This window comes from Chiloscyllium plagiosum, chromosome 37 (assembly GCF_004010195.1).
Source record: "Chiloscyllium plagiosum isolate BGI_BamShark_2017 chromosome 37, ASM401019v2, whole genome shotgun sequence".
Taxonomy (NCBI): domain Eukaryota; kingdom Metazoa; phylum Chordata; class Chondrichthyes; order Orectolobiformes; family Hemiscylliidae; genus Chiloscyllium; species Chiloscyllium plagiosum.
In genome coordinates, this window is record NC_057746.1 from 25,366,495 (window position 1) to 25,392,690 (window position 26,196).

The following is a 26,196-nucleotide window of genomic DNA, read 5'->3' on the forward strand; positions in this document are numbered from 1 at the left end:
GTGTGGTTCAAGTCTTAACGTTCCAGGAGGAGAGGATGATTCAGAGGGGAGATTGAGAAATTGGATTGCTTGATGAGGTTAGGAGGAGATTGAAAGAATTTCCAATGGTAAATATGGAAGTATTGAACCATCAGTGAAGGGGGAATAGGCAAAGTCTTCAACTGAAAAGGTTTAATCCATTATCTGAGACCAGGAAGTAGTGGGTTGTTCCCTAAACCTGGACTGTTTAAAAATATCACACTTTCACCCTACAGTCAACTTGTTTTATAGCTCCCTGAACGTATCCATTTACATAATAACATGGTTAAAATCGGAATTCTTCTACTCATCCACCATTACTGTGTCAGAAGATGCTGAAGTCTCTTTTAACCCCACCATGGTCTACTGGATACTTGTGTGAAATTGGCCATTGGTTTCCCCTTCAGGAGAACATGGTGTTGAAAATAGCAACAAGCACTGAATTAATTGGAGCAGTTTCTCCTGGTATTATTGGTTGTGAATCCCTGACTGTGCCACCACAAATTGTCCAGCCTGTGGCTACAAGTTGACGTCTCCATTCAATTAAAGCTCCGAAAACCCACTCCATACCATTGACTGAAGAGATTTTGGTTTTTTCAGCATCACCTTTCGCTTCTGAGTCAGCGGGTTGAAGGCTCAAAGCCATGCTGCATACCTGTGCTGCAGTTTAAAGTTACACTTCATCACGCTGCTGAGGCTGTGGTCATCTGTAAGAATGATAAACCAAGACTGCTGTGGCTCATGTAAAATGTCCCCATCACACCATTTATAGAGCAGTAGAAGAATTCTTGAGGATGGCACAAAACCTGAGTCAACACATTGAATGTTAAGTCGTCTGGTTTGAAACAGAAACTTGCCATTGGAACGTACTTCTGACTCCAGTATTACTTTTGTCTGTTGTGTGCTTTGGGGTGGGGGGGGTCAGGTCTGTCTGAGTTTATTATTTGTTTGGGTTTTGTGTTGCTGCTGATTGACGATAAAACTAGTTAAGCTTTCCTATAAATTTTATAATGCTTTGTAATTTTTCTTGGCCTGATCTTAGTTGCCTGTGGCTGTGAAGAAGTTTGGCAGCAGCAATATGACATTCAGTGCTGCATCCACCATTAGCAAAATAGCATCAACCAGGCCCTCCATTGGAGTGAGGAGCCAGTATGGAGGTATGTGACCGAAGCTTTTATTCAGATTTCAGCAGCAATGCAGGATCTTTCATCCTATCTCTGTGTTCCTTCTTGCATTTTGACTTAGTTGCATGTTGTCAGCAGAGGTGTACCAGAGCTGTGTCTTTGGGTTAATAGTGCATGGTGTCCCCTTTATGAGTAATAAAGTTAGCACATGTGTCATGCTGTATGTCAAGGAGTATTCTTTGTCCTGGACTGCTCCTAAGGCAGAAAGACAAGACTGAATTATGTTTGGGATAGATTTGGTCTACAATTGGATTGCTAACAGCAAAGGCTGGGGATTAATCCCGCTGCACTCATTGCTAGATTCCCCATCTGTCCACATTCATGCTATAACATGGCAACATCCTGAATGCTGCAGTCTACAATATCCCTCCCTCACGTCATCTACCCAGTCTTTTCAGCATCTGCGACTACTCAAGTTCCAACAGGTTAATTGTAAAATTCTCCTGCCTATGCCTCTCATCATCTTGTACACCTCTATCAAGTCACCTGTCATCCATCAACGCTCCAATAAAAAAAGCCCTAGCTCTTTCAACCTTACTTCATAAGACATGCCCTCCAGTCATGGCAGCATCTTGGTAAATTTCTGCACCCACTCTAAAGCTTCCACATCCTTCTTATAATGTGGTGACCAGAATCGAACATAATATTCCAAGTGTTGTCTAACCAGAGCTCTATAGTACTGCAGCATAACTCACAGCTTTTGATTTCAATCCCCTTGCTAATGAAAGCCAACACACCATATGCCTTCTTAACCACTCTATTGACTTGGGTGGTATTTTGAATTGAATTGAATTTATTGTCCCGTGTACCGAGGCACAGTGGAAAAGCTTTGTCTTGTGAACAACACAGGCAGATCACAGAGTTAAGTAGCATACACAGTAAATAATAGGTAAACAGCATCAAGAACAAAAACACAGGTACAGGTAAATGTTCAGAGTTTGAGTCCATTCAGTATTCTAACAACAGTTGGGTAGAAACTGTTGTGAAACCGGCAGGTGTGTATGTTCAGGTTTCTGTATCTTCTCTCCGATGGTAGAGGTTGTAGAAAAACATTGCCAGGATGGGATGGATCTTTAAGAATGCTGGCAGCCTTTCCTTGACCGGGGGCCTGGTAGATGGATTCTGTAGATGGGAGGTTGACTTTCGTGATTGTCTGGGCTGAGTTCACCACTCTCTGATCTTGAACGGTACAGTGCCATACCAGATAGTGATACATCCAGACAGAATGCTTTCGATGGTGCACCTATACAAATTGGCTAGGGTATTCGCTATCCTGCCAAATTTCCTCAGCTGCCTGAGGAAGAAGAGATGTTGTTAGGCCTTTGTAACCAGTGCTTCCACATGAAGAGTCCAAGAAAGCTTGTTGTGGATGACCAATCCCAGGAAGTGCCATACCAGATAGTGATACATCCAGACAGAATGCTCTCGATGGTGCACCTATACAAATTGGCTAGGGTATTCGCTATCCTGCCAAATTTCCTCAGCTCCCTGAGGATTTGAGGGATCTATAGATATGGACCCAAAGATCTCTTTTTCCCTTGACACTGCCAAGAATCCTGCCTTTCATCCTGTATTCTGCATTCAAATTCACCTTCCAAAATGAATCACTTCACACTTTTCCAGGTTCGACTCCATCTGCCACTTATCAGCCCAGTTCTGCAACCTGTCGATGTCCCATTGCAACCTACTACAGCCCTCCACATTATCCACCACTCCACCAACCTTTGTGTCATTGGCAAACTTACTAACCCATCCTTTCACTTCCTCATCCAAGTCATCTATAAAAGTCACAGAGCAGAGATCCCAGAACCCCACTGGTCACCAAGCTCCAGGCTGAATACTTTCCCTCTACTACTACCCTCTGTGGCCAGCCAATTCTTATCCAGACAACCAGATTTCCCTGTATCCCATGCCTCCTTCCTTTCTGAATGAGCCTACCATGGGGAACCTTATCAAATGCCTTGCTAAAATCTATGTACACCACATCCACTGGTCTACCATCATCAATGTGGTTTGTCACACCCTTATTAAAGAATTCAATAAGGTTTGTGAGGCATGACCTGTCCATCACAAAGCCATGCTGACTCTCTCCAATCAAGCTATAGTTTTCCAGTTAATCAAAACTGTCTCCTGTCTCTCAAGATCGTCTCCAACACTTTGCTCACCACAGACATAATATTAACTGATCTGTGGTTCCCAGGATTATCCCTATTCTCTTTCTTGAACAAGGAAATAACATTTGCCACCCTCCAGTCATCTGGCATTATCCAGTGGACAGTGAGGAAGCAAAGATCATCGCCAAAGGCGCAGCAATCTCTTCCCTCGCCTCCTGTAGTAAGCTTAGGTATAGGGGACTTATTCATTCTTATATTTTTCAAAATTTTCAGCACATCCTCCTTCTTGACATCAACACTGTCCTCACAAACGTCAAGGTCCCCCCTCAGTAGAGAATACTGAAGCAGTTTTTTTTAAGGGCCTCCCCCACCTCCTCTGTCTTCATGCACAAGTTCCCTCTTGAGCAGCCCTACCCTCACTCTGACCATCCTCTTGTTCCATACATAATTGTTAGAATGCCTTAGGAGTTTCCTTAATCTTACCCACTAAGGCTTTTTCATGCCCTAGCTCTCCTAAGACCATTCTTCAGTTCCTTCCTGGCTACCATGTAACTCTCTAAAGCTCTGTCTGATCCTTACCTCCTCAACCTTAAGTAAGCTCCCTTCTTCTTGACTAGATGTTCCACACATGATTACTGCATACAGTTCTGGTCGCCACATTACTAAAAGGATGTGGTTGCTTTGGAGAGGGTGCAGGGGAGGTTCAACAGGATGTTGTCTGGTATGGAGGACGCTAGCTATGAACAGAGATTGAGTAGATTAGAATTATTTTCATTAGAAAGATGGAGGTTGAGGTGGACCTGATTGAGGTTTACAAAATCATGAGAGGCATAGACAGCTTTTTCCCCAGAGTGGGGGACTCAATTGCTAGGGGTCATGAGTTCAAGGTGAGGGGGGAAAAGTTTAAGGGAGATATGCGTAGAACGTGTTGCCAGTGGAGGTGGTAGAGGCGGGCACGATAGCGTCATTTAAAATGTATCTAGGCAGATATGTGAATGGGCAGGCAGCAGAGAGATAGAAATCCTTTTGAAAATAGGTCTAGAAAAATAGGTTTGGATCAAGGATCTGGATTGGCAAAGGCTTGGAGGACTGAGGGGCCTGCTCCTATGCTGTAATGTTCTTTGTTCACGGTTCTTTCACCCTACCATCCCTTCCTTGCCTCAGTGGGACAAGCCTGTCCAGTACACTCAGCAAGTCCTCCCTAAACAATCTCCACATTTCTGTCCTGCATTTCCCTGAGAACATCTGTTCCCAATTTAGGCACTCCAGTTCCTGCCTAGTAACACTCTAATTCCCCCTCCCCCAATTAAATACTTTCCCACACCGTCTGCTCCTGTCTCTCTCCATGCGTGTAGTACAGGTCAGGAAGTTGTGATCACTGTCACCGAAATGCTCTCCCACCGAGAGATCAGACACCTGACAAGGTTTGTTGCCAAGCACCAAATCCAATATGGCCTCTCCTGTCATTGGCCTATCTGCGTATTGAGTCAGGAACCCTTTATGGCCACATCTGACAAGAACTGCTCCATTCAAACTATTTGAACTAAGAAGATTCCAATCAATATTAGGGAAGTTAAAGTCAAGCATGACAACAACCCTGTTACTTCTACATCCTAATGTGCTCCTCCATGTCTCTGTTGCTAATACGCAGTCTGTAGAAAGCTCCTTTCCTGTTTCTGACTTCCACCTGTACTGACCCTGTAGACAAACCCTCCTCAAAGACCTCCCTTTCTGCAGAGGTGATACTATCCCTGACTGGCAATGCCACTCCTTCGCTTTTCTTGTTACCTCCTCCATACCACTGCTCTCCCCCAAAAACTCCTTTTGAAACATCTAAGCCCTGGAACATTCAACAACCAGTCCTCTTCCCCTCCCCCCCCAACCAAATGATATCCGAGTATCCATAATAGCCACAACATCATAGTTCCAAGTACTGATCCATGCTCTAAGTTGTTATCCTTATTCCTGATACTCCTTGCGTTATAATAGACACACTTCAACCCATCACAGTGACTGCACCTTTGCCCTATCAACTGTCAATCCCTCCTGTCAGATCTGCCCTCCCCAAATTCCTGTCAGCCAGCTTGTTGGGCTTCAGAGCTTTGCAACAAATGTCTGCATCTTTATTGGGTTCTGTATTACAAACTGCACTGTACCCTTTTCTACAGCTGGACTGGCAAAGGCCATTCAAGGAGTGGGAACTAGAAGTCGAGCTGTGAATTGTGCTGCCACTGTAACTGGGGGTAAGTGTGTCATTGCCTTCAGATTTCCTTCACTTGGTTGGTGGGGGGGGGGGGGGGGTGCGGGGGGAGGAGGAGGGAGGGAGTAGAGAAAGCGATGCACATGGAATTAAATCTCCAATACTGTCATGCCCATGTAAATTACTAAGTGATTTAAACCACTGCATGACTAATGATTGATATCATCACCTCAAGCATATGTTGCTTAACATGAGAGAGGGTTGAAAGGGATAGAAACGAAAACACCAAGATATTTGGAAATCTTTTCAAGGGCTTGCAATCTGCCCATTTTTGTCTGTTCAGATTGCAGGCTGGTAATGAATGCTTGGATTTCTGTGACTACACAAACCTGATGCATGTTTTCCTGCCAGATAATCGTTTATTATTTTTTTCTCCTTTTTATTAAGCTATAGGGAAGAAGCCAAGAGTGGCAGTGACTGCACCCCCATCTGTTGAGACAGCAGGTAAAGTACTTTGTTTGTATAGTTCTCAGTATACAAGCTGATCTCTTGGAAAGGAGATTGCTCCTAATGTAATCCATAGCATGTTTAAAGATTCTTTCTGCTGGACTAAGATGTTGACTAGTCATCCTTGGTGGGGTTAAGGGGACAAATGACACTATAGTCCAGTAGGATTCCACTCAACTGTTTGGTTCAGTCTCCCATGTTTTGATGTAGTGTAGGGTTAACTCTGGGAGGTTAAATTCTCAATTTTATTCAAATCTAATGTGCCTCAGTGCCCCATTAAATCTAACTCAATCAAATTCAACCTTAATATTATTTGTGATTTGGAGGAGCTGGTATTGGACTGGGGTGTACAAAGTTTAAAATCCCACAACACCAGGTTATAGGCCAACAAGTTTAATTGGAAGCACGAGCTTTTGGAGTGCTGCTCCTTCATCAGGTGGGTGATGAAGGAGCACCTGATGATGGAGCAGGCTCCGAAAACTAGTGCTTCCAAATAAACCTGTTGGAATACAACCTGGTGTTGTGGGATTTTTAACTTAACATGATTTGATTTAGCATACCAGCAGCTCGTTTATCATATATTGTAAACTTGTTTCGTTGTGTAGTACCCAATTCACAAGTCATGCTAATGTGGTTGCATTTGAGAAAAACAGTCAATAGTTTCTTTTCTGTCATCTCCTTCCAGCAACCGGCTCCAAGAGGCGCCCAGCTTGGGATTTGAAAGGACAGCTTTCTGATATGAAGGTGCAGCTGGGCAACATGAAGACACGGATGTCTGAGTACACAAGCAAGCTCGAGGTCTCTGAGGTGCACAGCAAGCTGCTTCAGGAGAATGTGCATCAGAGAGACAAACAGTTGGAAATAGCCAGCTCACAGATCGAAGAACTGCAAGGCAACCTAAAGTTAGTCTTGCATTCTGTTATTGGGCTATGTACAATAGTAACAAATAGCAGGACGTCAACAATGTGAACCTACAGAATGGATACATAAATACAATATCCTTGTGTGGCCTTGTGTCACTCTTAAAATTAGGGTTGCCCTTTCAGAAACACAATGATATTTCTGAGGTTTGTGAAGTTAATGGATACTCTGTCTCAGGTGCTGAAGGTGAGGTCATTAAATGTTTTTAAGGCTGAGGTAGATTTTGGCAGGTAAATAAATAAAAAGTAAGAACGTGAAATTAGGAACACAAACCGAACACCATTCAATAGGATAATGTCTGGAGCAGGCTTTAGGGACTGAATAGCCTACTCCTAACCCTAATTTAAGGTTTGAACAAGTTTAGAAAGCTGGCAGGTTGGTAGGTCCAACAGAATGTATAGTGAAAGGAAACTTCCTATTCTGGATGTGTGTGCATCTCATTGGACGTTACCTTTTCACTTCAGAAATGCTGACTGGTTTGTAAGCTGAAATCAGGTTCGGGTTTTTTAAATCTTTTAAAAGCCTCACCTTTCTCAATATGGCTCATGTGGCTCAGTATCATATTAGATTAGATTAGATATAGTGTGGAAACAGGCCCTTTGGCCCAACAAGTCCACACCGACCCGCCGAAGCGCACCCACCCATACCCATTTCACTACATTTACCCCTACACCTAACACTATGGGTAATTTAGCGTGGCCAATTCACCTAAACTGCACATTTTTGGACTGTGGGAGGAAACCGGAGCACCCGGAGGAAACCCACGCAGACACGGGGAGAATGTGCAAACTCCACACAGTCAGTCGCCTGAGGTGGGAATTGAACCCGGGTTTCTGGCGCTGTGAGGCAGCAGTGCTAACCACTGTGCCACCGTACCGCCCTATTCTGATGTCTCTTCTGTGAATGATTGTGAGATGTTCAACATTAAAGGTGCTATATGAAGGCAGTTTGTTTTGGTATATGTATCCATTCCAGGAACCTTGACCATTCACTTGTTCTGCTTAGGGCAATGGAATTACTGCTGAAGAACCGAGAAGTGGAACTGGAGAAGTGCCGAGCTGAGAATTCTGCCATGCAAGGAGTGCTGGAGGTACGGGGAACTGAAATAGAACATTTAACTGCTCAAGTCACAGAACTGAAGACCAGCAGGAGTGAGCTGCAGAGCAGCTACCTGACACTTTCCGTGATGGCTGAGAATACTGAGGTAGTATCATCTTCTGGATGTCTGACCATTCTTATACCCACTCCGTCCCTTCAAAGGGTCCAGGTGCAAGACTCTTTGAAATTTTGTTAATCTTAGAGGGTCACAGATCTGATCCCACCAAAGCACCTCGGGCCAGTCCATTTGGGTGCTATTCACCTCAAAGTGGGTACCAGAGAGGCAGTACAGTGCCACACCTGAACCAGCTCTCCGAAAGACTCCAACTGATAATGGGACATAGCATTCATCAGATCAGGCACTTGAGGTGTGTTAAGAACATCTTTGGGTGTTACACTTCTGCACAGAGATCACTGTTAATTGAGATGTTCCCAGGGGTGAGTTCTACAAGCTTTGCAGCTAGAATTAGAATTAGCCTCATGCAGTAGATTTAGTTAGTGTTCTCTCTCGTTCTAATCTTGAATGACAAGCTAAGAGGGATATATCATTTCAGTTCATGATGGTCCTGCATTCTGTTACTTGGGGCAAATGATTTGGGATAGTTGCATCTTGCTTATGAATACACCTAAAATATAACACTGTCTTTGTTTTCACATTCTTCTAGAACAAGCTGAAGCTGCGAGAGACTGAGCTTGCACAAAAAGTTGCCTGCATAGAGGAGCAACAGTCAACCATTGCATCGCTGCATGGGGTGATTGCAGATTGTGAGGAAAGGCTGCACCTGACAGAACAGGAGAGACGCAGACTGCACAACACCGTGCAGGAACTCAAGGTAGGCAGGGCCACTGCAACCAGTGTCATTAGCAGGCTCTTCGACAGATAACTGGCATGTTGGATACGTGGCCATTTGAGAATTGCAGACTGGCGAAATGGGAGGGGAACAATTGCAAATGGGAAGATCTTGTTTACTGAAGACAGGTGGAGTGGGCAGTGAGGCACTGGGGAGTAGACCAGGGTAGGGGGAGCAGGTGGTGAGTGGGTGGGTGCCGGTCCTATGGAATATGGGGGTGCTGCCTAAAGGCTGGTGAATCTGTACAGAGCATTGACATTGATTCCTGAAGAAGGGCTTATGCCCGAAACGTCGATTCTCCTGTTCCCTGGATGCTGCCTGACCTGCTGCGCTTTTCCAGCAACACATCTCCAGCATCTGCAGACCTCACTTTCTCCACAGAGCATTGACTGTCTGATTTAAGGTTGGCCATGAGGAACTGCCTCCTGTTGTAGCTCTGTCTCCATAAACACAAGGTGGTTTAAGGAATGCTTCCCCTTTGCTCCATGTGTAGCCAAAGAAAATCCGTATTTTTAAAATCTTTTCTCTAGTTTGGATTATGGACCGAAATGGGTAAAGTGCTGGTTTAAAAACCAAAGGCTGTGGAAAGGATTACTGCACTTTTTAAAAAAAAAAATCAAGTTACCAACTCTTCTTGTAAGCACTTGTTCTCCTAGCAAGCCAAGGTTCCTGCAGACAGACTGGTACCGGGGGCTGTATACGAAGTGAGATTCAGCTGACAACAAGAAGCTGATTGGTCTGTGGAGCAGTGACCAGGGGTTGATGACAAAAGCCTCCACCTTCCAGCAATGATGTAATTAGCTGCCGGGTAGCTGAACAGATTATGGATGTGAGTGATATGGTCAGAAACCTTCAGACTTCTAAAAGCGAAGATGGTATTTCTCTCTCTCTTAGCAGTAAATCCTGAAGAAAACCAGATTATCTCCCCTCACCTGTTGCTGTTAGCTGTGATTTTTAGCCCTTAGCTAAAGGGCTTTGTGAACCTGTTATTGTGTACCTCCTGCAGGTGAAGTGAAGGGCATTGGGAGAAGAGAAATCCTGAGGATCCAAAAAGATCATCTTGGTGAACCCTGCGGACAGGGGCCATTGAACTGTTTCCCAGTGTTTTCCCTCTACTCATGGCGCCAATTCCATTTTTTGTTTGAGTGTGTCTGTGCGTGTGTGAGGGGTTTTTTAACTGAGTTAGATTTTAGCTAGTCAATAGTTCAGTTGTTTACCTGTAGCTAGAATCTTTATTTGTAAGAAGTGGGAATACTGACCCATGCTTTCTATTAACCTGGGGCTAAAACAAAAAGCTATGTTAGGGAATGTTGCTTACTTTGATAAAATCTTTAACTTTTGTTGGGACTTTGGGAACAGTGGGACGTAATTTCCGACATGACTCCAATAATTTGACCCTGTCGCCTTGCAGGGTAACATCCGTGTGATCTGCCGTGTACGGCCGGTCCTCAACTCTGAGAAGGAAGCTTGCAGTGAAATTGAACACGTTCAGTTTTCTCACGATGATGACAAAGTGATCAGTCTGACCAAAAAGGAAGAGGTGAGATTTCTGTTTCTGGTCCATTTGATCCTTCAAAAGTGCTGACCACTTCATGGAGCTGTGGATAGTCAGATTCAGACATAGAAGAGGGAGATTCTTCTCCTCCTCAAAGTTCAAACTGTCGCATTGACTTTACAGGCCATATGAAATGGTGTGACATGGCTCTCCAATTACTCCAAAGAAGTTGAGCGAGAGGAGGCCATGCAACCTGAACGCAGCCGGCTGGCTGTGTATGCTCCTATTGTTTCCACAGGACTGTGAGAGCTGCCACCTCTGGGCAATGGAAATTATTTCTAAAACAGAGGACAGCAGTGGTTGTAACTCAACCTCCGAGAGTGTTCTTTTGCTGCTTTACAAACTTGATGTGTTTCCCCCTCTCTGTCCCTGTCTGTAGTCTCACACTGGTCGTGATCGGAAAGAAGAGGTGAAATATGACTTCAGTTTTGACCATGTATTCCAGCCAATGGCAAAGCAAAGAGATGTATTTGAGGATATCTCACAGCTGGTCCAGGTAAAACTCACTGCTAATATGTGGTGGTAATTTATTACTTCAGTCTGTTTAATCTGAATAATCCTTCAGATCTCAAGTGTTTAAACTTTCAGAGGGCTTTCTGTGCATTGGTAAATGAATTAAACTTTTCTATTCAGTTACTTGATTAAATCAATATTGTGAATGTTCATAGCAAACTTTATCATTCTTCTTATCACAATAGATAGGAGGAGGCTGTACAGCCCTTTAATCCTGTTACATAATACCTCCCATTCAGCTCCTCGAGCCTGTTTCACCATTCAATATAACTGTGGCTAATCTCACCTTGGCTTCAACTCCCAATTCCCTGCTTCTGTCCAGAAACCATCAAGCCATCACTAATTAAAAATCTGCCCATTCCTCAAGGGCTGGAACAACAGTGCAGTTCTGCAGCCTCCGTGGTAACAATATCAATCACTCCTCCAGCATCCTCTAGTTTCCATTGCCTTGGTTTGAAGAAGTTCTCCCTGAGTTTTGATTACTTTACTCATTTGTAGGATGTGGGTTTTGCTGACTGAATCAATAATTATTGCCCATCCTAAGTAGCCTTTGAGATTTCTGCCAGACCGTATCTACTTATTTCCTGTATCTATCCTATTGAATCTTTTTATCATGTTTAGTGTGGTCTGGCTGATAAAGGCATCAGTGCAGAACGTGAAAGCCCAGGGTTTGATATCCAGCCTGTGCTAAGTTATATCACTGACGTCAGTACAGCCAGGCTTTGGGAGTATAGTGGCCCCTGTTCTTTGTGAATGCACATGTACTGCCCAGTCAAATTTCACTCAGCCACATACCTCCCAGTCTTTCTGCTACTCATTGATAATAGATTATATTAATTGCACCTCTGGTTCTGTATGCAAAGAGTTGATGTATTGGAGGAGGAGAAAGCTGAGCTATTTGTGTACAAAGTCAGACAGTGAACAGAGTGACTTGCCTGAAGTGACAGTACCAGTCGGTCAGAATTGAGGGGACATTCAGCATGACATAACTTGTTCTTTCCTTTCTTCCTTTTGTTTCAGTCTGCCTTGGATGGATACAATGTGTGCATCTTTGCCTATGGGCAGACAGGCAGTGGGAAGACATTTACAATGGAAGGGCCTGATGACATGACACCAGAGAACATGGGGATGATTCCTCGAGCGGTTGATCAAATCTTTGCAACAGCAGAGAAACTGAAGACCATGGGATGGACAGTGAGTTACTCCAGGGTGCAAATCTGCAGCCAGCCCTTGCCTCGTATTTTCTATAGCTGTCAAACTGAGCAGGAGGCGTTAGGACCCTGTAATTAAACAACGTGAGAGTTTTCTTTTCATGTCCTGCAGGAGGCAATGAGAAATGGATGAACTTCCTTGGATATGCTTCCTATTAACCACTCAATACTGGTGATGAAGTGTGAGATGAAGGTGTGTCTGTCGTGGAAGATCTTGTGTTTGAATTGCTTTTTTTCCATGTTCTCCCCATCATCTTTCCCATTGGCCTTGCCTTGTGGTTAAATATGTTAGCCACCTGCTGCCCTCCGAATCTGCAGTGGAGTGGTTTTGTGTGTGTGTGTGTGTGTGTGTGTGGATTTTGATATTAATAATGTCTGAATCTTCTGTTCTCCTTTTACTCCAATCTGGAGGTATCCGTGGCTCTCTTGGCAATGTCCAGTGAATTCCAGGTGTAGCCTGTGTGTCTGTCACCTTCCTTTCATATTATAGTTGTCAAAGGAGAAAGCTTGCGTTTCTGTAACTCCTGATCTGACTTGCAGGTGTCTCCACACATTTTGAGCTAATGTAAGAAAGTGCCTTTAAATTGCTATGGCATTGTGCCTTTGGCTTGGGGAGGAATTACTGTGACCTGTTTGCTGCATCACTCCTTCATCCAATACTCATGGCTCTAAAATCCAGAACTTGTAACACATTCATGTAATCTTGTGAAATGTTTTAAAAGTATGGAAGACTTGACTAGAGGTATCCTGCGAGTCTACTTGACAAAGTGATGCCAACAGTCAAATGCACAGACGTTATTGCTTTTCAGGAGTATGGCTATTCATTCACCTTTTAAACATTCTGACCAACCAAATAACCAAACATTTGCTGCTTTGATTCATTTGGCTTCATTGATTGTTTGTTCATTCTGTGAGCGTTTTATTTGAATCTATTTCAGTATAAATTCACTGCCAGCTTTTTGGAGATCTACAATGAGACACTACGTGACCTACTTGTGACAAAGCCAGAAAAAAATGTCGAGTATGAGATCAAACGCCTTAACAATAAAAGTGAACAGCTTCATGTCACAAACCTCAAATACGTCACCGTCACTGCAGAAGATCAGGTATGTAACACTGTCTACTTGATTCCTTCAGCTAAGCTGTATAAGTGATGCACTATTAATTGGACCCAATAGCAGGAGCTGACATTCCTCTCACTGTCTTTGAGCAGAGCTAGCTAATCAGTTTGACGTTAAAATTTCTCAAGAGAAATGTCTTCCTTGTGCAGTTGAGCAGAGTTCCTCATTCTGACCATACCTACCTGCAGGCAGATCTCTTTCTCACCTCAATAACAAGATGCTATTCGTTCAAAACAAATGATGTTACAACATAGAACATTACAGCCCTTCAGCCCTCAATGTTGCACTGACCTGTGAAACCAATCTAAAGCCCTTCTAACCTACACTATTCCAATATCATCCATATGTTTATTCAATGACCACTTCAATGCTCTTAATGTTGCTGAGTCTACTACTGTTGCAGGCAGTGCATTCCTTCAGCTCCAGTATAATGTCCCTGCTCTTAGAACCTGTGCCATGACTGATCAAGATAAGTATACCATTTGCTGCCTTAACCACCCTATTAACCTGTCCTGCTGCCCTCAGGGAGCTGTGGACATGTATAACTGAGATCCCTCCGTTCCTCTGAGCATCTTAATGTCCTGCTATTCACTGAGGGCTCCCTTGTCTTTTCGCTTCTTCCAAAGTGCACCAGCTCACATTTCTCAGGGTTAAATTCCATCTGTCATTGATCTGCTTGTCTGACCAAATGGTTTTTATCTTGGTGTAACCACTCTTAACCACCTGATCAATTTCATGTAATCCACTTAGTTATCAGCCCTCCACTTTCTTGCCAATATCGTTTGTGTGTGTGTGTATATATAATAAAACATATCACAAACCGTAATGACCTTTGTGAGTCCAGACCTGTTGATTCTTAGCTGCCTTCTGAATAGTCACTCAGTTAACTGGAAATGTATGATAAATATTGGCTGAGCCAGTGAAACCCACATCCCCTGAACAATTTTTTTAACAAATCTGCTGGATCATCTGTTTTCTCCAGGTCCACAATTTAATTGCTATTGCAAAAGCCAAACGTTCAGTTGCAAAAACGGCAGCAAATGATCGTTCCTCTCGGAGCCACAGTGTCTTCCAGTTGATGATTGAAGGGAGCAACTCTAACCGTGATCTCCAGTGCACATGTGAGTATCTGTCCCATAATTTATTTCCAACAAATGATGGGCAAAGTTTAAGTTTCAAAATATGATCATGGTCTTTTTGTTTTTCACATACAAGTTGAGATAGTGATCTTGGCAACTTCTCCAACCAAACCAAGTACCTAAACTCCTTGACCTGGAGCCATTCTGGTGAACCCCATTCACACCCTTTGCAGCAATCTCATGTCTATCCAAAAGTGCAATGAGCAGACAGTGACCCTTTTACAAATCTTCAGCGTAATTCCCCTCTATTTTTGTACTCTACCTCTGTTTATACAGAGGTCCCTGTGTTTTGCTAACTCCCCTCTCAATGTGCCACTTTTTGAATGATAAATGGTGAGGGTCTTTCTGTCCCCATTGATGCGTGATAAAACTGTGCCATTAGGTTTATGTTACCTGACCTACTGCTAAATGAGGTCACCTGCCACTTTCTCCATTAAATTCCACCTGCCATTACTGTATTGTACTCTGCCTTTTCTGCCAGCCTATATCATAAACTCCTAATAATGTAGGTAGAGGCCATTTGGCCCATTGAGTCTGTGCCGACTCTCTGAAGAGCATCACACCCTGCGCATTCTGTGATCTCACGTTTTACTATGGCTAATTCAGCTAACCTGAACATTCCTGGATTGTGGGAGGAAACCAGAGCACCACAGACACGTGCAAACTTGACACAGACAGCCGCCCAAGGATGGAATTGAACCCGGGTCCCTGGCGCTGTGAGGCAGTAGTGCTAATCACTGAGCTACCGTGCGTCCATTCCAGTGTCCTGTTACACTCATTTAGTATCTTTCTCACTGTTCTGGAACACCATTCAGTAATATGATTAGTCAAGCACTGTATTTTCATTTTACAAATTCATGCTTCTTTTCCTTAATTAACTACAACCTTTCCAAGCGTAGTTTTTCTTTCTCTTACTATACTCACTCCTAGTTTTAAACTGACCAGCTGTAATTGTTAGGAATGCTCCTAACCCCTTCTTGAAAAGGGGTCTCACATTTGCCAATATCTGGCACTGCTGCCAGACTGGAAAGATTGGAAGTTTATGGCAAACACTTCAACATCTAATCCCCACTTTCCATCATTTCCAAAACATTGTGCCTATTAGTTTTAACCCTATCTATTAACTTTCCATCTTTACTTCTGCTGATATTAACAGCTTCCCCTTCCTTAGTAAACACAAAATGTTCACTAATCTCTTAGGCATGCTCTATACCCGTGCAGCTTGTCCCTATTAGACCCAGCCACCTCTTACTGCTTTAACAAGGTTTCCTTTTATGTTGGCTGCCATTTTATTTTCCTTCACCCTTTTGCCAGTTTTTATTTTCCCTCCATCTGTACCCCAAGCTATTGAAGAATTAATTGAACATCTGCCTTTCTATCTCCACAAGTGACTTTACTTACCCTCCTTGTTGGAATATATCCAACATTTCCTTCAGAATCACTGCCGTTCCATTATTTTGTTTCTTGTTGGTCTCTGATTCCACTTTACCTGAGCTGGATCCCCTCTCATCCCATTAGGCCTCCTCTGGTTTTAAAATTTTGGAAGCAGCACTTTCACTTCAAAACCACTATAATGGCAGCTACTGCCCACAAGAGTAACTCCCACCTTTCTCTATGAGGCACCTTCTCAATCCTTTTACTGGTGAGCCCCATGGTGTTGCTGCCAATATGGAACATGGTCCCCATCCTCTCCAGATTCTAATCCTGGCACCACACCCAGCGGGTTTTGATGTTTTTCACTCCTGTGCTTTAACCGTACTTTTGTTAATGCTGTTGTTTTTCCCTCAGCGACTTTGAGCCTGGTGGACTTGGCTGGCAGTGAGCGCCTGGATAAATCTCACTCAAAGGGTGATCGTTTACGGGAGGCTCAGGCCATCAACACCAGCCTTTCCTGCCTCGGGCATGTCATCATGTCATTGTCAAACAAGGTAAACTCTCCTTTTCAGTCAGGTTCACATTGAAGCTGATGTTTCGGTTCTATTTTGTTCTTTCTTCAGAGAGGTTATAGCTTTAGTGTAAGGGGTGACATTTATAAATCACACAAGGAGGAATTGCTTTTCTGAGTTGTGAATCTGTGCATTTACCACACCAGAGTGCAGTGGGCACAGGGACACTGAATAAATTTGAGAAGGAGATAGATTAATAATGAGTTACGAGAGAGTAGGCAGGAGAGTGGAGTTGAGGGGCGAAATCAGCCAAAATTTACTATTTCGTAAGCTCCCCTCAATTGCACTCAAGATTTTAAGCTTTTCATTTATATCCAACCCAGTGTTCTGGAAGAACTGTCAGACCTATTGTTTTCAGAAAAAAATAACTGTCTGTCATATTTTGAAATTCTTATATATGAATAAATATTTTATAAATCCCGCTGTGGAGTAGCCCGATGCAGATGAACGAAGACGTGCATCATCTTTCTGTCAGTTGGGTGTTCTTACAAAGCACAGCTCGGTTGTGTGACACTGCTGCTTTGCTCTTGTTAACGAGGATGGGAAGAGGAGAACCAATCTTATTGAATTTTATGTTTGGGAACTCCGTGAATGTTTACAGAACTAAATTGTATATTCAGGAGATTAAGATCTGAGCTCAAACAGCATCTCTACTTCTTATAATATCCTTCCTACTAGTTATGTTAGGAAGAACTTGCTATTTTATATTGCTTCCATTGCACATAGTTATCAGTATGAAAAATAATATTTACATTTCTGTTGTGCCTTTTACATCCTTGACATCTCTCAACACTTTACTTTTAAAAGCACTTCATTGGCTATAGATGTTTTGATTTGTGCACAGTAAACCCCCACAAAGAACTATGTGATATTTGCAAGATAATTTGTTTTTGATGATCTGTAGAATAACTGTTGGCCATGATTCCTGGAAGAGCTTCCCTGCTGTTCTGAATAGTGTCCTACAGTTATTTGCATCCATATGGAAATGAATATGTAATTTGGAAGGCATCACCTTTGTGTGTGTGTGTGTGTGTGTGTAGCACCCCCTCCTTACTGCAATGCAGTGTCAGTTAGGATTGTGGTACCCCAATCTCTAGAGTGGGACAAATTAGTTGAAGTTATTTCCCTAATAATCTTTCATCACTAGTCTTGTATTTTCTAGGAATCTCACATCCCTTATCGGAACAGCAAGTTGACTTACCTGCTTCAGAACAGTCTTGGAGGCAATTCAAAAACGTAAGCTGTTCCACCTCTGTATTCCACACAGGAGGGAGAAAGGAAACTTGGCCAAATGCCAAAACTCATTCTTCAGGAGATGATGGCAAGAGATTTAGAAAATCACGATAAAATCAAGCAGTCAACATGATTTTGTAAAAGGACAATCAGGTCTGATAAACTTAGTTCCATCTTCAAAGAGCCAGAATATCAGAGTAGGTAAAAGGGAACCAGTAAGTGTTAGAGGTGTTACACTGCGTATAAGCCTTCGATGAGTACCACCTAAAAGGTTCCTGCACAAAAGCTCACGCTGTGGGCTTTAGAAACATGACAGGAAACCAGGCAAATGAGTCATTGTCAGGATGGAACCTGTAAAAGAGGGCAAAGAATCAGTGCTGGGGCTTCAATGGGTAACTTGGATGAAGCGACCAATTGTATTGTAGCCAAAGCTGCTAATGACAAAGAAATGTAAAAGGTTAGTTGTGAAGAGTGCAGAGTTACAGCTAGGTTAAGTGAGTGGCCAGATGTTTGGGGATAGGATATTCACTTGGAAAAGGTGACTTTGAGCACTTTGGCAGTGTTAGGCTGAGAATAGAAAATTAAGAGAATTATTTAACTGGAAAGAGGCATTGGAATTCTCTTCAAAAAATATTGAAGTCTGGATCATTGAATATATTCAAGGTTAAATTTGATGTATTTTGATCAATATTAACGTGTGTCATATTTTGAAATTGAAACTCTACTTCTTACATATGAATAAATATTTTATAAATGCCACTGTGGAGTAGCCCGATGCAGATGAATGAAGACGTGTATCATCTTTCTGGGTGTTCTTACAAAGCACAGCTTGGTTGTGTGACACTGCTGCTTTGCTCTTTTTAATAAGAATGGGGGCTGGGGACTGTTACAGACAGGAAAGAACCCACTGGGGCTACAACCAGATCAGCCATGATCTTACCAATGGTGCAGCAGGTTTCAGGGCTGAATGACCACCTCTTCCGCTGATTTCCTTCAGTCTGACAATGGTATTCCATTTATTTTACGTTGTGTTTTATTAATTGGGATCCTCCTCTCCATAGGCTAATGTTTGTGAATGTCTCTCCCTTGGAAGAGAACTTCAGTGAGTCACTCAATTCCTTGCGTTTTGCCAGTAAGGTATGTTAAGAACTCAATTATCTAATACTTGTTACAAATACTGGAAGTTAATATACACGTGTACATCCTCCCTGACTCCCTCTCTTTCCCCTGTCCCTTTCATGCCCTCCCTCTCTCTTACGCCCTTTTCCTCTCTCCCTCCTTCTCCCTCACCTCTGGTGGAAATTAGTGCAAGAATTCAAAATGGCCACAAACAAGGGACTGTTTATCTGTGACACAAAGGTTGTGCTAATTGTTTAACAGAATGAGAGCGCAACTAGAGATTATTCTTTGTGATAGCTGGATCCTTAAGATCAGAAAACCGTGATCACCGAATGTTAAAGCTGGACTCGCTTATCACCAGATCTGCATGCTCACTTCTGTCCTGAACTGGCATGGGTGCTGCTTGAGATTTCAAAAGCTGTTTTGTTTTTGTTTCAAAACCCAATACTAGCTAGTGGCTGTGCTGCTGTGTGACCCGCTCTCCCAGCAGGTGACCCATACAAGAACTCACCTGCAAGTTAGTTTGTGAAATAAGAATGTCACGGCTGTTTTGTAGGTTGGAGGATGGAACCACATCTCTCATTCTCTGTGATCTGGGGAAGCTGGAATCCAGCTCAGGCTATTTGACCTGCCTTGGAATAATTGGTGGTGCTTCTCAGCACAACAATTAAACTGAGAAATGCCTCAACAAATGGAGGGGAAAAGGGACATAGATATCACTTTAACTATATCTCTGTTTAGCTTGCTAAATTGGATGTTCTCTTTCAGGTCAATGAATGCGTGATTGGGACAGCACAGTTGAATCGGAAATAGAATTGATAACCACAATCAAAACCTGAAAATAATGTTCAAAGGTGTTCTTTCAAATCTGCTTTCTGTTTTTAAAAAAAATGGTCAACTTCAAAAGTTTTAAAACAATCAATTGTCAAATGAAATGTCTCAGATGTAGCTAATTAAAAGTTGCAGTGTATGCACTAGCTTTTCTAGATTTCAGAAAATATAGTGTTATATATTTTTCAAGTGGGTGAGGTGGGGAGTCGGGCTGTCTACGCTCTGATTTATGGTTAGTGCCTCCTGGAGATGGTGATATTTGTTCACTGTCCTTTCGCAGCACCTACAACTATTCGAGTGGATTTCAGGCACCTTTAGACCACTCCAGTAGACTTAAGAATTGGTGCTGTATGTATAAGTGAGTGAATTTATTTTACAAAACAAATTACTGATCTTAATTGTGCGTTGGCTGTAGTCATTGTTGAGTATACAAGTATATTTGGATATGTTCAGCATTAGGTCCATATTAAGAGGTCCTGTTGTGTACATTCAATTATTGTTGATTTTTAACTCTATATGTCTAACTAGTAAATGCTTTAGTTTGAAGAATATTATTCATGCTTATATTCTTCAGCTGTTGCAAAGTCCCTCCACAGTATTCTGCAATCTTATAATGCTTTGTACTATGGATGGTCTTCACTCAATATATGCCATGTCATTAAAAAATAGTGTCGCGAATCTTTATAATCGTGGAGCAGAAGTAAACTGATTATTTTAAATTTTTTCAAGACTATATAAACACTTACTGTATTCAAGAGGTTTCATTTTAAGAAATGCTATTAAAGTTCAATGTCTCTTTGCCATACTGTCTAATCCTGTCTGACCACCAGTGTGTCCCAGCATCCTTTTTAGATCACCCTCTCCCCATCACAAAGGACCTTGTTCTTCTGGATCAGAGAGCATTGGACAGGATACCTCACATCTGAGACTGTGAATTCTGCAGTGAGGAACCCATCTCCTGTCTCCCTAAAGCCTGTCCACCATTTACAAGGCACCAGTCAAGCATTCTTACCCATGTGTGTGGCTGAGTACAGTTCCAACAACATTCACGCTCCACACCATCCAAGACAATGCACCTTGCACTTTCCATATTCACTCCCTACATTACTGACACACCATGGCATCTGCAGGGGCTAGTGTAGCAACTAAGGGTCCTTTTGATAGCACTTCTCAAACCCATCACCACTATCACCTCAGACAAGGGCAGCTGATTCAGGGTCCATTTCAGCTGGTGGTGCTCCCCTCCAAGCCACTCATCATTCTGACTCAGAACTATATCAACAATCGTTTAACAGTGCCGGGTCAAAATCCTAGTATTTCCTCTGTGGAAAAATACAGGAAATGACATCACCAACCCAAGGAAACCTAAACCAATAATAGAAAATGGGTTACTAACACCAGTGCTTCAGCGGAGGCTCACTGATGATGTTACCTAATATGGTAACAAAACATCTGAAAACAAACCTTCCAGCTCAGCAAGCAAACTTACACTGAGTGCTGACAAGGAGGAAATTAATGTATCTTCTCCAAATGGATTGCAATGGTTCAAGAAGGCTGTTCACACCTTCAAGGGCAGTTAGGGATGGGAAACAAAACACTGGCCCAGCCAGTCCTATTGAGATTCCATCTAATTGATCAGAATTTAGTTGTCTGAAATCTCAAGCTGGGATTGATTACTTTGATCAGCCAGACCATGTTGATAGTGTAGTGTTCAGCAGCACCCCATTTAGTACTACCCAGCCTGGAATCCACTCACCGTTATTACTGCCTTGGGCCATGAAACAGTTCCATTTTTTTTCCAGGATGTCTAACACTTCTGTTGTTTTTTTTTCCTCTTCTTTTCCCTTTGTTTTTGCTTCCTTACACTGTCTGACAGCTGGAACTGCCTGGGTTCATGAATCAGTTCAATTCAGAGACCAGGTAAGTGACTGTCCTTCACATTAAGGCAGCACTTAACTTGTGTGTACCATCAACATGGACTTCACTAGTTTTTGAATCTCCGTTCCCCCCCCACCACATCCCAGATCCAACTCTCCAACTTGGCACTGCCCTCTTGGCCTGTCCATCTTCCTTCCCACCTCCATGTGCATCTACCTAGCGCCTTCCCAGCTACCTTCCTCCCAATCCCACCCACCTATCTATCTCTCAGCACCCCACCCCCCAACCCACATTCCTGATTAAGAGCTTATTTATGCCTGAAACTTCAACCTTCCTGCTCCTTAGATGCTGCCAGACCTGCTGTGCTTCTCTAGCATCACCAAGTAGTCTGAGTTTACCTGAAGTCAGGGAGAATCTGGCTGGTTGGAATAATACCTAGCTCAAAGGATGCGATTGTTGAAGACCAATCATTTCAGTCCCAGGGCACCTCTGCAACAGCTCTTTTGGTGCTGCTACACCAAGGTCTTCTGTCTGTCAGGCAAGGATCCTACTGGCCCTACTAGAAATGTGACTGTACCTTTTTCATTTTGGTAGCACCCCTCTTTTCAGCTATACTAAAGGGTTTCCAAACCACAAACCCATCTTCAACCAGGTCAGAATTACAAACCCTGACAGAAAAAGATATTCAGCATTTGGATGAATACATGAATAGGAAGGGAATAGATGAATACAGAAGACAGTTTTAATATGGAAGGGCAAAACATGTCAGTGCAGGCTGGGAGAGCCAAAGGGCCTGTTCCTGTTCTGTATTGTTCTTTATTATGTGATTGCCAATGGGCACAAGTTGCTGAACAATCTCCAATGTGCTAATAGCTAAACTAACATTTAATTTTAATACCAGACAACTTTGCAGGATTTATTCTACTGATCCATTCTATGTAAATAATACATTCAAGCCTTATACCTTTATTAAAAAACATCCAGGAGCTTGGGCAGCTTATTGCTTTCTCCATGGCAAATGCTCAGCCAATTGGAGTCAGCACCCCTATTTTTTACTCATACATTGTTGTAACTGTTTGTATTTGTCTCAAGTGTTCTTATGTTTGTTTCAAATGCCAGGTGATAAGTTGCAGAAATGTCTGCTTTCAGTGATGTTAAGTTCTGTATTACTCAGTGACAACAGCAATAATGGAATAAGTAATTATTTGTCATCAATGAATGGTCTTTATGCCCAGTTGCAGTAGTTGGTGCTCCATACGCATTTATCAGATAAATAGTCATCTGACAAATTCAGACTGTAGAGCTCTAAGCAGCCAGGATGTGAACAATGGCAGCAGTCACACTGACAATACATCATGAAGGGCCTTTCTGGATCATCACTGAACCCTGCACTCTAGCTACTGCCACACAAAGCAGGCCCTTTATGGATAATTTTCCCTTGTTCGTTTCAACCACACTACTCCACCATTTCTTCATCTTTCACTTCCACAGTCACCACTTTGCTTCCTGTCTTCTCCACCTCCGTGCTGGCTGATGGTCTGATCCACTTCGATGTGGCAGGTTCAACTAGAGACATGAGAAAAGAACTTACTTGGGACTGCCACTGAATGGCTGTGTACACACCACCTATGGTGAATACTGGCAAATACTCAACTGTTACAGCAGTGCTAATCTAACTGTGGTCCCCCTCCTGTCTAACTCAATAACTCTTTCCCATCACCCCCCCCCCCCCCAAATCAAAAATCTGTCTAACTCAGCCTTCCATAAGCTCAGTGACCAATAAGATATAGTCAATGTAAAATACCAAGAAGTGAACCCAAGCTTCCAGTAGAGGCTTATACAAACTTAATCCGAACTGCTCCTTTCACATTCTATCTTTGTTGAAAAAGTCTGGATGCTATGACTTAATTTTTTTTAAAAAAATGATTGATTTACTGTCCAGTCCCCCTCTTCCTGTACCATGGAGAAAATTGATTACCATAAACATGGGGCTATGGAACTCTGTTTGCACGTCTGTCTTCGTTAGCCCCACTCCCCTCCCATTACCACCAAGATGCATGTCTGTACGTGAAGCTCCTTCTGCAGAAGGAAGGAGGAGGTGGTCACTGGTGGGTTGAGGTAGAAGAGAACCCGAGACACCATAAGCATACCATCCATGGCTGATCGCTCCCTCTGACTGTGACGGATCTGCTTCTGTAACTTTCTCTTTTTCTTCCCTGACAGTGTGATATTTGCCCTCTTACTCGAGCTGGAAACAGAAACAACAAGTAATTACAACAAAAACAGCTACCAACATGGATTCACTGTCTACCTTTAAACACACATCCCAGTGGAATCAAGGCAATCTCCACAGAAGGAGCCATCGATGGCAAGTGTGGCTTGGGTGGAAGCACCCTTGCCTCTAAGTCACAAGGTTCCAGTCCAGAGCTAAAACAAAAGGTGACAGTATAATGCAGTAGGCAGGGTCAGTAGAGTGCATGCTGCACTCTCAGACATGCTACCTTACTGATTGATGTATAAGTCTCAGCTACGTGTGGAAATTCATGTTATTTCAAAGGCGAGCTGGTTTTGTCCTCGGGACCATGTGACTAACTGCATTCCTCCCAACATTCCAGCATCAGAAATGCAAACCCAGTTTCCTTTATTCCATCAGCGGTATGGTGCTGAAGGTCTCACTGCCTCCTAAATCCCCAGGTTTGCCCACATTTAGGTTGACAGCAGGCACTCTGATGACATTTAAAATGTGTCTTTTCTGCTTCCCTGCACCCCTCCTTGCAGTTGGATTCTGCAAAGTGAAGTCCTAGCTGCCATAGAAGATAACAGCAGCAATTGAGAGCATCCGCACTAATTAATGCTATTAATAAATATGATTTGGAGATGTCGGTGTTGGACTGAGGTATACAAAGTTACAAATCACAGCACCAGGTTATAGTCCAACAGGTTTAATTGGAAGCAGTAGCTTTCGGAGCGCTGCTCCTTCAGCAGGTGGTATTGACACCACTAACTTGGCTTCAAGTGGAGAGGATCTCCAAGAAGATCGCACACATTGACATTGACAACCACCTGATGAAGGAACGGTGCACTCCAAAAGCTAGTGCTTCCAAATAAACCTGTTGGACTACAACCTGGTGTTGTCTGATTTGTAAATTAATAAATATGCATGAAAGGTGCAGCAATAGAGTCCCTATCCCTGGGTCAGGAGGCCCAGGTTCAAAGTCCCACCTACTCCAGAGGTGAGCACCAACACCTCTGAACAGGTTGATTAGAAAAATAACTTAGATTTCTTTTCAAACAAAAATACTATTGTGTGACTCAGTTGTGAAATTCAACCAGCGCAGTGTCACTAACAGTGAGAGGGTGAGCCAAACCACTTTTATACTTGGTCAGAATTATTGACTGACCACTGTCAACCTTGGGGGAAAATAAACAAGCTGCTGGAGAAACTCAGCGTGTCTGCCAGCACCTGTGGGCAGAGATCAGAGTTAACATTTTGGGTCCAGTCACCCTTGTTCAGAATACAGAAGAACCATGGGAAACCCAACTCTGGAAGAGACATGAGATCAGGCAGGAGGAGCAGGAGAATCGACGTTTTGGGCATAATTCCTAATGAAGGGCTTATGTCCGAAACGTCGGTTCTCCTGCTCCTCAGATGCTGCCTGACATGCTGTGCTTTTCCAGCACCACACTCTCTATTCTGATCTCCAGCACCTGCAGTCCTCACTTTCTCCTGGAAGACAATCCCACAACCCTTCTGCCACCTGACTGCAACAACCTGAACAGCCACCACAGGATGGGTCCAGGAGACAGCTTTGCTGATTTCTCACCATCTCTTCTTCAGGTGATGAGAAGTGATCAGTCCCTTGTCAATCACCGCACCCACAATAACACGCTTTTTCTTCTTCTCCTTCCTCAAAAGCCTCCGTCTTTTGAGAATATTTCCCTGTAATTCCTGCAGACAAAGACACAGGTCAGGGAACAAGTCATTAAGTATGACAGCTCCCTAAACTATTTAATATCTCGCCCAGTCACTCCCTGAACGTGTAATATCAAACAACACCCCCCCCTTCCCCAGCTAAATCCACTAATTTCTAAAACCTTTATTACCAACCCCCATCCCCACTCAATGCCCGCGAGTAATGTGCCTGGCGGTGCAGGAAGGGGGAGAATCGGGGTCTCTCCTCACAGTCACATGGAGTTTACTCAGTCTGGGAGTGGGAGACGGGTATTGTTCCTGGTCAGGTGAGGGGAGAAATGAGGATGATCTCCACATGGTTTGGGGAGTAATGGGGATGACCTCATGGCCTGGGGAGTGAGAACGGGGGTACTGTTCCTGGTTGGGTGTGGGGAGTAATGGGGATGACCTCAGGGTTATATGTTACTCTGGGTCGGGGGGGGGGCGGGAGAAGGTGGAAGGTGGAAGCATATATGTTACTCAGGGTCCGGGTTTGGCGGTGGGGAGAGGTGGGTGTACATTGTTAAGAGAAAGTGAGGGCTGCAGATGCTGGAGATCAGAGCTGAAAAATCTGTTGCTGGAAAAGTGCAGCAAGAGAATCGATGTTTTGGGCATGAGCCCTTCTTCAGGAATGAGGAGGGTGTGCCAAGCAGGCTAAGGTAAAAGGTAGGGAGGAGGGACGTTGGGAATGTGATAGGTGGAAGGAGGTTCAGGTGAGGTGTGTGTGTATATATGTATATGTTACTCTGGGGAGGGTGGAGGGCGTATATGATACTCAGGGTCCGGCTGGGGTGTATACGTTACT

General features: G+C 43.3%; 2 protein-coding genes across 3 annotated transcripts in view; one reads left to right on the forward strand and one right to left on the reverse strand.

Moving 5' to 3' along the window:
• The first annotated feature begins 1,045 nt into the window (after positions 1-1,045).
• Positions 1,046-20,362, forward strand: LOC122541395 (carboxy-terminal kinesin 2-like). 2 transcript variants are annotated; one of them, XM_043678135.1, is made up of 15 exons: positions 1,046-1,175; positions 5,485-5,559; positions 5,964-6,020; positions 6,709-6,925; positions 7,950-8,148; positions 8,708-8,875; positions 10,305-10,433; positions 10,828-10,944; positions 11,982-12,155; positions 13,111-13,278; positions 14,276-14,414; positions 16,221-16,360; positions 17,541-17,614; positions 18,673-18,748; positions 19,499-20,362. In XM_043678135.1, the coding sequence occupies exons 1-15, from the start codon at positions 1,097-1,099 to the stop codon at positions 19,541-19,543; spliced, it is 1,857 nt and encodes a 618-aa protein (XP_043534070.1). In that variant the 5' UTR covers positions 1,046-1,096; the 3' UTR covers positions 19,544-20,362. The 2 variants fall into 2 exon arrangements, with proteins under 2 accessions (XP_043534070.1, XP_043534071.1); XM_043678136.1 differs by having other exon boundaries at positions 7,950-8,034.
• Positions 20,363-22,385: 2,023 nt separating this feature from the next.
• The window catches only part of c37h11orf98 (chromosome 37 C11orf98 homolog), a 10,689-nt gene continuing 6,878 nt past the window's right edge, over positions 22,386-26,196 (reverse strand). The window contains exons 2-4 of the mRNA XM_043678139.1: positions 25,264-25,388; positions 23,590-23,687; positions 22,386-23,005 (exon numbers count right to left, since the gene is read on the reverse strand). Of these exons, the coding sequence (XP_043534074.1) occupies positions 22,896-23,005; positions 23,590-23,687; positions 25,264-25,388 (333 nt within the window). The 3' untranslated portion in view covers positions 22,386-22,895. The remainder of the gene's footprint in view (positions 23,006-23,589; positions 23,688-25,263; positions 25,389-26,196) is intronic.